This window comes from Periplaneta americana, chromosome 9 (assembly GCF_040183065.1).
Source record: "Periplaneta americana isolate PAMFEO1 chromosome 9, P.americana_PAMFEO1_priV1, whole genome shotgun sequence".
In the NCBI taxonomy this organism is placed as follows: domain Eukaryota; kingdom Metazoa; phylum Arthropoda; class Insecta; order Blattodea; family Blattidae; genus Periplaneta; species Periplaneta americana.
In genome coordinates, this window is record NC_091125.1 from 73,738,408 (window position 1) to 73,753,143 (window position 14,736).

A 14,736-nucleotide genomic window follows, 5' to 3' on the forward strand; every position below is an offset into this window, starting at 1 on the left:
AAATTTAGATCTCACACAAAATTATTGAATGTGCTTTATCAGTGTCCGATTTTTTATTTACCAGAAAAGAGGGTGAATGACTCGTTGTTTCTTGCATAGGGTCGAAAAGCTGTACTTCAATTTCTTAAAAGTAAATAAATAAAAAGAGATGAAACACTGTTTATCGTTTGTTACACAGAGAGGCTACATAGGTTATAGCAGTTATATGATTTTTAATTAGTTAAAAATACAGCTCAAAATGCAGAATCTCTGCTATGAATACTTAATACTGATACCAATGCTACAGAATGTATAAAACAATGTGAAAATAAGAGGGAGGGGGGAGGATAAGCTACTCAAGAGAATCTAATAAAAAATACAAGATGTATCTAAAACTAAAAAGATTTTACAACTTTGAAATATAAATATTTATCCACAGGGCCTACATAATATTTTGAAGTATCAGAATACAGCATACTCTTCAAGTGATGCACATTCATTGCATATAGTGTCAGGTGTTATGGTACCGAATATTACCATTTCGAGTGTTCTTGCACACTTAAGATAAAGACAGCTACTTTTACAGGCACAGAACATGCTTGTGATGTGTTTCAGTTCGAAGAAACTAAGTTTGCTACAGAAGTCCAAAGGACGTTTCACAATCAGTATCACCAGAAACTTACTAGCAGACCTACAAATTACTCATAGCACAAGAATTTTGTTGAAATTGGATGTTCTGCGCTTGATGTCAAATCACCCAGTCATCTGCGTGTTTCTGACGCTACTTTGGAACAAGTTAGGAATAGTTTAGTTTTCGTTTGCAGTCTACAAAACCAAGAAGATGTGCGTCTCGGGTAAGTGATATTCCATATATAACTGTGTGTTGAATGTTATGAAAATTTCTACACTTAAAGTCGTACAAATTAGCTATTGTACAAGTTAAAGATGCAAGTAAGATGGATTGTAGGGAATTATATACGGAAATGTTACACCAGACAGAAGACAATGAGACATTTCTGGGATCTGTAATGATGAGAGTACCTTTCATGTCACTGGTAATGTCAACATCCGTAACTGCAGCGTCTGAGGCAGCGAAAATCTACTTGCCTTCCTGAAACATGTTAGTAACAGTGTTTTGTGCTCTCTGTACAGAACCTTCTTTTTCATGAAGACAACCATTAGGCCTACTGGCATAAAGTACATGGATATGCTCCAGCAGTTTCTCATTTCACAATCAGATGAGGATGACCAAGATGAACACATTTACTTCCAATAAGACAGTGCATTCCCTCATTGCCTTGAAGAAGTGCGAGAGTACTTCAACACTCATTTCCCAGTATGGTATCAGGGAGCATCAATAGCATGACTACCTCATTCCCAAGATCTTACACTTCTGAACTTTTTCTTATGGAGATTCGTTAAAGATCAAGTGTATGTACCATCCTCTCCTGCAAATGTCAATGAGCTCAGAAACTGAATTATTGCCACAGTTGCAGAAGTAACACTCATATTCCACTATCTCCACCAACTTCAAGAGCTGCTCTCTGTGCCACTGTTCAGTGACAGTCGAGTGTGGAAAGATAATGGCTACAAGTGGGATGTCTGTTCCATTACCAACAGAAATCACTTGGAATTTTAAATATAACAAATAAAACTTGAAGTCTTTTGCTACATTCTGACACTCCAAAACATTGCGTATGTTCTCTGAATAAATGTATATTCTCTTTAAAAATATGCAAAATTCTTTCAAATACTCACTGTAAGTCACATTTGGAAGTATAATTTCTAAGAAAATAAACTTGGAGGGGAGGTTTATCACCCCTGGCTGGGATAAGCAGTGTATGAGCAGAAATGGAGATGCTTTCGACAATGAGGTTGAAATTATACTACATACATAACCAGATATTATGGATATTATTGTAAAACAAAGCCTTTCTTAAACTGTACTAACTTCTGCTACAGTGAGATACAGTTATAGTTAATCCATTCACGGAATAGAAGGTTAGTAGAATATTAATTTATTTTTAAGAAAATTTTTTTATATACTTATATTTGATATTTTAAATATATGTTTTAAGCTCAAAGTTAGAATTATAACAGTTATATTACCAGTTATTCTATATGATTGTGAAACTTGGACTCTCACTTTGAGAGAGGAATAGAGATTAAGGGTGTTTGAGAATAAGGTGCTTAGAAAAATATTTGGGGCTAAGAGGGATGAAGTTACAGAAGAACGGAGAAAGTTACACAACACAACTGCACGCATTGTATTCTTCGCCTGACATAATTAGGAACATTAAATCCAGATGTTGGAGATGGGCAGAGTATGTAGCACGTATGGGCAAATCCAGAAATGCATATAGTGTGTTAGTTGAGAGGCCGAAATGTAGATGGTAGGAAAGTATTAACATGGATTTGAGGATGGTGGGATATGATGATGGAGACTGGATTGATCTTGCACAGGATAGGGACTGATGGCGGGCTTATGTGAGGGCAGGTTCCTTAAAAGCCATAAGTAAGTAAATAAGTAAATGTATGTTTAAACTATTTTTGCTCATTACTCAGTTTTTATTGCATTGCAATGTGTTATAAAGTAGGCATTCTTTCATATTAAAAAACTATTAGAAGTTAGCGAAGTGATAATGGAAATGACTGAATAATACGGATACATCTTGTCAGTGAAAGGAAAAATTTGTCTCACATCTGTTTATTTAATGGTTGAGTGAAACAGTGAACTAAATGACAACTGAAATTGGAAATCCTACGTTTTATTATAAGCCAGGGGGCCTGGGTTCAAATCCCACTCTAACCTGAATTTACACCTTGTGTTGGGCAAGCCCATGATCCAGGCAACACAGTAGTTTTATTTATCCAAGTACTATGGTTTCTCTGTGACATTCCACCAATCTTCTATCATTACTCATTACGAGTGTAATGTGGACTCATCGCCTGTGGTACACTGTGGAGTAGATGGTAGGAAAATATTAAAATGGATTTGAGGAAGGTGGGATATGATGATGGAGACTGGATTGATCTTGCATAGGATAGGGACTGATGGCGGGCTTATGTGAGGGCGGCAATGAACCTGCGGGTTCCTTAAAAGCCATAAGTAAGTAAGTAAATTTATGTTTAAATCATTTTTGCTCATTATTCTGTTTTTATTTCATTGCAATGTGTTATAAAGTAGGCATTCTTTCATATTAAAAACTATTAGAAGTTAGTGAGGTGATAATGGAAATGACTGAATAATACCAATACATCGTGTCAGTGAAAGGCAAAATTTGTCTCACATCTGTTTATTTAATGGTTGAGTGAAACAGTGAGCTAAATGACAACTGAAATTAGAAATCCTACGTTTTGTTATAATAAACCACCATGGTGGCTCAGTGCTAGAGCACTGAGCTTATAAGCCAGGGGGTCTGGGTTCAAATCCCACTCTAACCTGAATTTACACCTTGTGTTGGGCAAGCCCATGATCCAGGCAACACAGGAGTTTTATTTATCCAAGTACTATGGTTTCTCTGTGATATTCCACCAATCTTCTATCATTACTCATTACGAGTGTAATGTGGACTCATCGCCTGTGGTACACTCTGGATAGTCTCTGACGAATTAAGAGGTCTACACTTCTTGGCACTAGCAACATCTATGAACCTGCTTTTAGTCAGGGCGAATAACAAGTTAAGGGCTCTGCCATTGGGAGGGGAGGGTTAATAATACTCATAAATATTACATTTCCCATATTGAAAGACACATATTTTCATTTCAGAGTATTTGTAAAATATCGCAACAACTTTTGAAATATCAAATGACTGAAAAAAATCCTATTTTATTGTTACACAGATGTGACAAATTTAATACAGTCACAGAGATTGCCTTTGTAGGTTAGCTTACTCTAACAATTTTCCAACTGTTGAAAATATCATACTTTGAATAAGAATGACCATAAATTGGTTCTTAAATCTGTAATACTTACTGTGGAAAATGCACATCTGGTTTACGTGTGAACTGTCCAAATAGAGGGAACATATTTCGGGTCATGTCATACTGTAACTGCATAGCACCACCCTCATTGAAGTTGTTCTGCAGAATCACTTCTTCATACACAAACTGAAAAGACAAGTCACCACCGTCAGCTGATCACCATGATCTTATTTGACACTCCATGTCTTCTTACTTTTGCTACATGCCTGGTTCAGATGTTGTGCAAGAGTCTGCCAGGCTGTGCTGAACAGTGGCACAGAGAGTAGCTCTTGAAGTTGGTGGAGACGCTCAGCTAGTACTTGGAACATGAGGCACACACTCGGAGTTACTGTTGGATTCACTAGTTCCTTCGGTGAAGGCATTGCAAACCACCTGAAATTGTAGACAATTGATGAGCATCAAACGAATTTAAATTCACTAGAATGAAACATGAGTTATACACTAGCTGTTGGTGTGCTTTTTAAAATCATTCTCAAGAGTAAAAGATACTCACAGAGATTCTCACTCTAATACTTCTCTGAATGCATTTCTTTTCACTTTCGTAATTAAAAATAACGAAACAGGAGAGGTGTCATGAAAATAATTATCATTCCAGTAATTAAGTATAACATTTGGATAGCATTCGAAAAGTGCTGAATAAGAAACAATTAACTGCAATCACATTTTAAGTGTTTTGTAACAATTTTATTCTTTATCATGTTATTAATGATAAACTTGTCATAGTTTACTTCTCTGGGCTATTATTCAAAGACATACATAAATTAAACACTTTTGTGCACCCAATATAATTACATGTGCACAAATTTATATAAAAGTAACTATTCGTACATTGTATTTAGCTCTTGTACTTATTTTACTGTGGTACCGATACTTGAGAAAAGTGGTATTTGACAATACAGACAAAATGTTATGATGCAAACACACCCAAATCCAAAGGAAACAAGCAAGGACTTCCCTAGCTCTGAAGGTGACTAACAGTGCAGTCGAAATTAGTCGACTAAGGTAATTTACCAACAATTTAACACTAGAAAGTTGTTTCTATAACTAAATCTTAAGTGATATAAAATGTTAAAAGTGTATAATCAAGCTGTATAATTAATTTTTCCGACACAAATAGGTTTGGAGACATACTAGCTATTATATTTCATTTACCACTTTATCTTATGTAAGAAACAAAGTTACTGCTGATTTTAAAGGTTTGCATTTCATATTTCTGCTTAAATATCCTCGTAAATAGGGAATAGAAACAAAATATGTCCAACAGTTTATGAGAAATTGGCACTGTATAGAGCAGTGGTACTCATTACGTGCACATGCGGCCCTCAAAAATATTTATTGCGGCTCTTCAACTAAGATTACTATTATTATCCTTTTTCTGAGAAATATTGCTTTTTTAATTCTTGTAATAATGTGCAACTGGAGAAAACTTTGGTCACACTTCATCATTAGGGCCAATTGCCAATGAAGATGTTCAACAACGACACATATTTGTTTTCTTAAAAAAAAAGGGGGGGGGCAAATTAGTGCCATTTCTCATGTGCTTATTATGTCTTGATATAATAACGAGTTATGTTTTCATCTTAATAAACATTGCAATAGCATGCATTTACATTCTCAATCAAGGATAGGAAAAATGAAAATGTTAAAAATGTCCGTAATATCTGGACTGGCAACTAAACCATCATATCACGTAACAGAAATTAAGCCATTTGGAGATTGCTGAGTGCCTTCTGGCTGTATGTGACATTTTATTTTATAAATTTCCAAATTCATAACAGATTACAAAAGAAATAAAACAACAAATCAACCTCTTCATATCGATATGAGTTTGCATAAGGTAGCAGAGTCTGCTCTTCAACTTAAAAATACCAGTAATATGTTTTAGTTCTGTTACTTCATATTGAAATGATGATAATAATAAGCCAAATAAATTAATAATTAAAAATCCGCGCATTTTGTTAAGCTTCAATACTGTGAAATGTATTGTGGCTCTCGGCAAATTACTACTTCTCACTTTTGGCTCTCTAATTTCTAGTGAATACTATTAGTATAGAGAGAGATAGACAGTATGTTGAAAACCTATTTCTATACCAGAGATGCTGCAAACTTGTATTCCGTGAAAATGTATGTATCTAATGCCTACACACTTCACTTTACGTGATTTGGGTTATTCCTGTGAAAATCTCCAAAATGATTTTTGCAACATTATGATACTTTCTCCTTATGTTGTACTCCTGTTTAGCCAACTGTCCGAAGAGAAGTAAGATATCACTCGTGAGGCAACCAAAACAGCAACACTGGGGTAGGGTGCCCAGTTCCTTTCCTCCTCCATTGCATACATCGCTGACTAGTAACATATTATACTAATCAGACTTCAGATGCATACAAATAATTATTCTTACTCTGACACATATCATCAAGTGAGATGTACTGCCTGATAATAATAACAGACGTACACTTAATGGCAAAAAGAATGGGCCAACTCTTGGTCGATAGAAATGCTAAGTTCACTCGTGTAAACGCACTGCACTTCAAGGCATTGTGTCCGTCTACAACGTAGTCAACCTTACGAGCTGTGTGTGGCCCAGTAGTAAAATTTTCTGACATCCGTACCAGAGGTTGTGAGTTTGCCTCCTGGTATGGTAAAATTATTATTATTTTTTTGTTTTTAATTAATTTGTTAGTTTAAATGTGAAATGGCATTTGTTAATAAACTTCGTTATGCCTGCCTTGTAAAAATATTATTGCCCATCACTATTAATAGGCGAGACCTGGCCTGTATAAACAAAAGTACTTGTTTCACATCCTAAAAAACACATAAATTAATAATTAAATAAACAAAAGACAAACAATTTCTTAATATATTGACAAAAAAAGTCTTGTGATGGGGACTAGTATCTCGTCCACAAGATTATGAAACAGGTTTAAATTCATGGCCACCTCCTCCCACGCATCTAGAGGAGTCTGTTCCACAATTCGTCAGCTGTCTGAATGGGTGGTTGTTCTGCCCAATTAGAGCATAGGATCTGTTTGACTGTAGCCCACAAATTTTCAATCAGATTCATATCTGGTCACTTTGGAGGTCAGTTGACCAGATCGACATTAGGCCTCCTCGTAAACCATCTTTGAATCCCGTTGGTGGTGTATACCAAGTGATTGTCCTGCTGGAAGAAAAGTGTTCCTTCTGGATATTGTTCTTGGACAGAAGGGATCGTTACATTTGCCAAAATGTGTTTGTAGACTTGCCGTAAACCGATCGTGGATGTGTTCCAGTAGTCCTGCCCCATCGTATGATATCCACCCCCAACATGCAACCCGACCTGTTAAGTCATCTCACAAAGCATTCATCGTATCAATAGCCATCCATATGATAAACTAAGGCAGGACCATCGTTGCTACTGGAGACAATTACCTCGTCGGAGAAAATGACATTTCTCCAATCGAAGTCCTGTCGGAGAGTAGCATACGCTAGACAGTCCATGGCATGCTCTATTGTCAAATGTTCTCTCCTCACAGCTCGACGACACTGTATACCGCACTCTCTAAAACATCTCACAGTGTGTGGGGAACCTGGAAAGTTGGACGCCATCTTGAGTTGAGAGGCAGTTATAAAGGGATGGTTCTCAACTTCTCTCAATAACATGGCGTCCTTTTCCCTTGTAGAGATGCGCAGCCGACCAGGAATGGGACAATTCACAACTTCACCATTCTCGATAAAAAAAAATTTAGCCCACTGCTTAGCAGTTTACAATGGGACTCCAATCTCTCTGGTTGCCATCGACACAGAATAACCTACGTGAACCAGGGTAATGACTTGCTGATGGAGTTGTTGTCTCTCTGCCATCTTCAAGCGTAATGACGAGACAAAACGTTTTATTAACAGACAGGAGTATTGCTTGGAAGAGAGAGGGAGATTTATTATTTATTAGAGTTTGGGCATATTCTAAGAGATGTTGCCACATAACTATATCTTTGCGAGACATATATGATGGCAAATTTGTAATTAAGAAAAGAAGATTGTGGAAGATTCGAACTTTGAGCTACTACTATTAACTTGTTCAGTAGACCAATGCCATAACGACTTATGCTACTGAGACTGTTAATATCATTTCAGTATAATATGTGCTTTTCCTGTTCATATTTGCTTCGGTTGATTTTGTATTTATCAATTTTATTATTATTTCACTCTTCAGAGGCCCTGATGTATCTAGAATCAACCCTCCATTCGATTTTATAACATATTTTAGACTCTTAAACAAAATACAGCAAATTTGAATGGTTTACTTATGTGTTACCTGGTGAACTATGGCTTTGACGAAATGAGGATGTGCAATGTTATGTATCTGGAACTTAGAAATTGTTGGTGGCCCATTCTTTTCGCCATTAAGTGTACACATATTATCCAGGATCTCAATCAGAGGATATAATGAGATTATGAAGTACAATTCAGCAGTTGTGCTGATTTGCAGCAACTTTGGTCAATGTATGTATGGGTCACAGATACATTGGTGTCTGATATTTGGGTGACGTTTTTTCGCTCAAAGTTGTATTTTGGTCTCTGGATATTGGTAAGAATTTTTAGGTCACTCAGCACATTTGGGTCACGATTTTTCGGTCACTGAAACCGGTAACTCATTTCTTCGGTCAGAATGAAAGAAGACAGAATTTCTTTACTGCATTTTATTTTCGTTGTTTGAATACGTAGCACTTATGTGGCATAAGCACAAGTTATTCGTGATCGTCTTCACTATCAGTTTCTTCACAGTTCTTGCTTGAATTGAATTTCAATGTGTACGCTATAGCTCTTAAGCAAATATCCATCTGTCCGCCATCCTTATACTCTTCATATCTTTGCACTACAGCTAATAGTTGCTCCTGGTTGTTAATATACTTCTTGTTTCAGGACTAGTCCCACATCGCTCTGTTCTGCTTTGAGCTTATCTATAAATTTTCAGAGTGAAGGTTGAGGTGTAGAAACAGTTTCCTGGAACTTATTGTGCCAGCCTTCGACAGCATTGTTGGATTGAATTATTTTTGCCATTTTCACTAAGTAATTTAGTTATAAATCAAGATTTTGTAAAAGTAGTGACAGAATAAAAATTAAAGTGATTCTAAACCGAATACCAATGATGTACATTGCTAGGATACAGACAGTAAATCGAATAATGGATAGTACTACGATACAGCTAACATAATCTGGTGACCATTATGTCTGTGATACCGAAACGTGGCATTACCAGAGTATCGTACCGTAATGTCGTAACAGCCATTACTACGTAAATCTTATGACTGATGCTCTCACTTGTCCTTCCTGTATTCGCGACTACGTGCCATGACGTCCATCATGACAGCCTCACATAGTGTATTGATGAGTTCATCCTTCATATGCAGCAGCAGCCCCAAGACGTCGTCGAAAACTGTGCCTTGCAGTCCTTCCATCTCCGTACTGTTGGCTTTCTGTCCTGCATCTCCATGGCCACCTGCACTATCAAACTGTACTTTGTAGTACTGCAGCTGCAGAAAGTGCTGCAACAAGCAATGTGAAGACTTTTGTAACACACTTCTAAAGGTATTAGGCAGAACTATTGTCGTCAAGTGCAATAGAAAAACAGTATATTTGACTTCCAATCAAAAAGTTTGTATAAAACAAGCTAAATAATTATATTAACAAGTTATTCACAAGATCTACATTCTTATTATTCATTTTCTTCAATCATTTTGTCAAGCATAACCAAAGAGACTAATAGCAAGGAAATTGTTGGGTTTATGCTCAGAAGATAATGTGATCATATTTTCTCAAGCTGAAAACAGGACACTTATCAAGTGACTTCTTTTTTAATTGTTATTTGGCCTATAAGTTAAAGCAAATAGAAAAACTATAAGCTCGTTTAGCTATTTATTATAAATATAAGGCAAAATTATTATAATACTGAATACACAACATATAACATTACTATTTACTATAAAAATAACATACATTTTACATCATGTTACGGTATATAGTTTTACAGGACATATTTTTCTGAAGAATGGATTTTCTTCAGAAGTTTCTCCTTTTGCTTCAAATAATTGAAAAACTCAAACCAACTGTATTTTAGATTGACTTTGGTAAGCAACAATGCTTTTAGCATTTAAACTTTTGTGTTTTTTCTGATGTCCATATTTTGTTCATGCTTGCAAAACTACAGATGCATTAGTACCTGGCAGTAATAACCAAATTTTACAATGTTAGAAAAGTTTTTAGAAGAGAAATAGTGAAACATTTCTACTCATGTCAGATGGGCTTCTTTTCCATCATTATTCCACTGAGTGATTTTTGTCTGCAGTAGCAAATTGCTTAACATGAACAAATTCACTGAAAATGGCATTATCATCAACATTTGATTCGCCAGATACATTTTTAATCGTAGGTATACATATTTCAACATCATTCCATTTTAGGACTTTGTTAAGCAAGATCCATACAAATTTCTTATATACTTCAAAATCTGTCAGTCCAGACTTTTAAGTACTGAATACAAGAATCATAGAAACCATTTGCAACTTTTTGGAAATTCTCTACTTTCACCTTACCTTCATCTTGTAATTCATGTAAAACACATTTTGATTTGATTTGATTTGATTTTATTGATATAGTTCACAAGTACAAAACTTAATATAACAAAAGATCTATAAACAAATGTAGTTCTACATACTAAATATACAATTTCCTACACTCATTATTTTATCGCAAATCTCAATAATTTATTGGTTCAAACTTGCACTTACGTCTAGTTTTAGTGCATGTTTAAACCAATCGTGATAACCATTAAGACATTAAACCTTATTTTATCTGCTCCTTTTCACAATTTAATTGTAATTATTTAGGTCTTACTTTAATAATAACTTATTATTCCAATTTGGTGATCAGATGTCGACATACTGTAAGTCATGAGCCTGAATTAGCTGACTCGATACATTCTATATGTAGGTTGTCTTTATTTCTTACAATATTTCCTTGCCAGCAGAAACGTTTGCGTAACTTCAATGAAGACTACCGCATACTGCTTAAAAACAAACTTGACAAGTTGCTTACATAATCAACCTCAATTTAGTTTCATTATTGTGTCGCATGTACTCATTATCAATTCATTACTATTATAATGCCTACTGATTTATTATAAATGCATTATTATTGAAATTAAGACATATAAGTAAAGCAATTTATAAACTCAAAATTATCTTCTGAACCTTTACTAAATAATATAGCTATCTTAATACATTAATAACTACCCTAATTCTCAATTTTCAATTTTTATTATTTTAAAACCTTGACGTAATTCTATCTTCTTTTCAAAACCTGTCTGCTTATCTAATTTAATTAATAATAAGTGTTTCTAATTTTAGGAAAATTTAGTCTTTGCTGATGCCTATCTCTTAGTAGGTAGTTTCGTTCAGTATCTATAGTTTTGATTGAATCTACTTTATTTCTGATAGAGTTTCTATTTGTCAATTTACCTATTAATAACTGTTCGTCACCTTCTCCTACTCCATCGGTCGGTATCGCACAGCTCCTCCATATGGTAGCACTTCCTCTCGCGCACCCCGGACTACCAACGGCATGTGGCATTCTTACAAATTGATCTTCACTTGCGCTGACTTTGCCGGTTGATCCACAATCGCTTCTCCTTGTTGAGTTTTCACTTGCGCGCCTCAGCCTACCCTCACTGGTCGTTCTCTCAGTCTGTGCCTCAGCTCCCCAAACAGCATCTTCACTGGTTCCAGCATCTTCTCCATACTAAGTTTTCCTTCTTCACTCTTCTTTCTTCTAAAGGGATCTGTGAAAACAGTGTTCTCTAGTTTACTTAGGTATGCTCTAATATCATTCACTCCCGTAAGCTCATCAATTCTTCTATTTGTTATTTCTGATTTCTTCTGCCCACTTGATGAGTTACTATTCTTATTAGTCCTCTCTACGCTTCTAGACTTCCTGTTTCGTGATGCACTTCTTCTGTTTATGTGTGGTGTAGATGATGCTCTATTTCCACAAGTCTCTATTTCCTTATTTCTGTTCTTGTTACCGCAACTGAATAAATCCTCAATGTTTTGATTATTTAAGGACTCTATGTTAACTATGTTTCCGTTTATCTTCATTTTATCTTTTACTAAAGTTGCCCTAAATCCTTTACCTCGAGCTTCTTTTAATATTGGAATTAACTTCTTTCGTTTCTCTCTAATTTCTTTTGCAAAGTCATTTTGTATGAATATATTTGTGCCTTTGAGTTGATGCGTATTGGCAATGATGTGTTCTTTGATAAAGTAACTGTTCAATTTCACAATAATTGGTCTTTTATTTCCCTTACCTACTCTATACGCGTTATTTATCGCACTTATGTCCAAGTTTAGACTGAAATACTTAGTTAATAATTCTAACACCACGTAACCAGTATCAATTCCTTTTTCATGATTGCACTCTTCAACACCATAAATTACAATGTTATTAATTCTACTATCATCTTCCCATTTTTTAACTATCGATTTTAACACCACCTGCTCTTGGATAACCTCCTTTAACTTCTTTTCCACTTCAGTGTACCTGTTTACTAATGTATCTATATCACTTGCTACTTTGTTTAGTAGAACACTTGCCTTTAGTCTGTCTTCTCTCGTTTCTTTCATATAGTTTATCCATTCTCTTTGAAACACTTCATCACTGAAGACTCTTCCTTCTGTATCTCCAGGACCAGGGTTTAACTCCACATTTCCAATAATCAGTAGAATTGATAAAACAGCCGCGGCCACAAATTTCATGTAAAACACATTTTACAACATCTGGGATAAAATTGTTCTCCTTTTTCTTTCTCAGTCATATTTACTTTCAACTTGGAAAGTGCCATGGCTATTTCAACACGTGATGTTAACTCACTTTCTACCTGGCGAACTGCCTGGTGGGAAGTTGTAGCTTGGTTGAGCAGAAAAAGAACAATTATTTTCGCCAGTGGGTTTTCAAAAAATTTTTCATTATTACTGGACATTTTTCCTGACTAAGAATATATGACCTCAGTCCTTAAAAAATTGCAAGAACTCTTCCAAGTGTTGGCATCAATGCTAACCACTTGATGTTACTATAACCTAACAATTTCCTGTATTCAATCTCAGAAAAACTACAGAAATCCTTTAGTGATTCTACTCTAATAGTGTATGTGTGTAAATGGTAGTATACAGTGGCATCTCGTTAGCATGTTTCTCATTACCACATTTTCCTATTTAGTATGTCTATTTTTGGAAGTCCCAGCCCCAATTCCAGTAAACATACATTAAAATTACCCATTTTTACATTTGACGTCTGGTCTTCCATTTACTGCATACAAACTTGGTGGTTGGCAGCCATATTGATGAACAATCTCACATCGCATGCACTCCGATGCATTCTCTCTCCCATTCTCACTCCTGCTGCCTACGCTCACACAGCTACTTAGTTTCTGTTAGAAGATGACAAAAGAAGACGAAGTCTGATAGTACCGTAAATAACTTTTTTCACTGTTGGTGGAAGTTTGTACGTAAGCCACGAGTTTGTATACCATGGATAAAAAGAAAGTAAGGCAGATTACGAATGAAGAAAAATGGAGCATAATTCAAGAAGTGGACCACAATTCACACATGAAGCGCGTTGATACTGTACAGAAACTCAACATTCCTCTGTCAACACCGAATATGATAGTCAGCAAAAGAAAAATAATCGAAGCAGCTTATTTAAAAGAAAAACGCGGCAAAAGAAAACGTGTACATGAGGATCAGTTTCCAGCATTAGAAAACATGTTATTAAAATTGTTCAAACAAGCCCGCACTTCGAATACACCAATCGATGGCAACATAGTTCATGCTAAGGCAGCGCATTTAGCGGTACAGATGGGGCTTTCGGACTTCAAAGCTTCAAATGGTTGGATTGACAGGTTCAAGAACCGTCCGAGGTGAGGTTGCAAGTGTCGAAATATAACACCGTCGAATTGTGGAAAAATACGACACTTCCATCCATTATAGAAAAGTACAGCCCCAATGATGTTTTTAACGCAGATAAAAAAAATGTTTTTCAGTAGTACGTTTTCCCGTATATGATGTTCAAATTTTTTTGTCCCTAGAAAATCGTACTAACGAGATTCTACTGTATTATCCGAATAATCAGTTCCGCATTGATAGGTAAAAAATCAGCAGCAGTCTTAATTGTGTTGTGCACATCCAACGTCAAGGATTTCATGATGTAATAACATTTTAAGTTTCTGGAAAATATTTCTGGATCCCTTACGTGCTGCTCCACCAAAATTACTGTTGGTATTGTCACCACAGAATGCAATTATCTTGCTACTTAAATTGTTTTTTGCAAACACATCAGTCAGATAATCGGTAACAATATCTGCTGTTTCCCCAGGACATTAATAAATCTCCAAAATTCGAACACTGTCACCCTGCAGTATCTAACCATAACAGGAAAAATCTTTTTCTTCCCATGATTAGAAGCATCTGTAAACACCGTAACAAATCTGACTTCATTCAATTCCTTCTGTAATATTTCACAAGAACGTGGTGCAAGTACATTCACGTCAATGGCTTCACACTTTGTACGACCTCAAGGGAATTTCTGTTCAAACCAATTTCTTACTAGTTCCGAAGCACAGTCATTTGAGCAAAAGCTATGATTTTCTTCAACCACGTGGTAAGCCCAGGCTCCTTTTCAATTACAGCCAAGTGCAGTTCATGGTCTGTTACTGAAGTTGGCCAGAAAAATGAAGTTACACT

General features: G+C 35.7%; 1 protein-coding gene across 2 annotated transcripts in view; it reads right to left on the minus strand.

Annotated features, from left to right (window-relative positions):
• Positions 1 to 14,736, minus strand: part of Rint1 (RAD50 interactor 1) — a 58,233-nt gene that overhangs the window by 9,668 nt on the left and 33,829 nt on the right. For both annotated transcript variants that reach the window (XM_069835062.1, XM_069835061.1), the window contains 3 exons: positions 9,266 to 9,489; positions 4,170 to 4,335; positions 3,956 to 4,089 (listed from right to left, as the gene is read on the minus strand). In XM_069835062.1, coding sequence (XP_069691163.1) covers positions 3,956 to 4,089; positions 4,170 to 4,335; positions 9,266 to 9,489 — 524 coding nt within the window. The remainder of the gene's footprint in view (positions 1 to 3,955; positions 4,090 to 4,169; positions 4,336 to 9,265; positions 9,490 to 14,736) is intronic.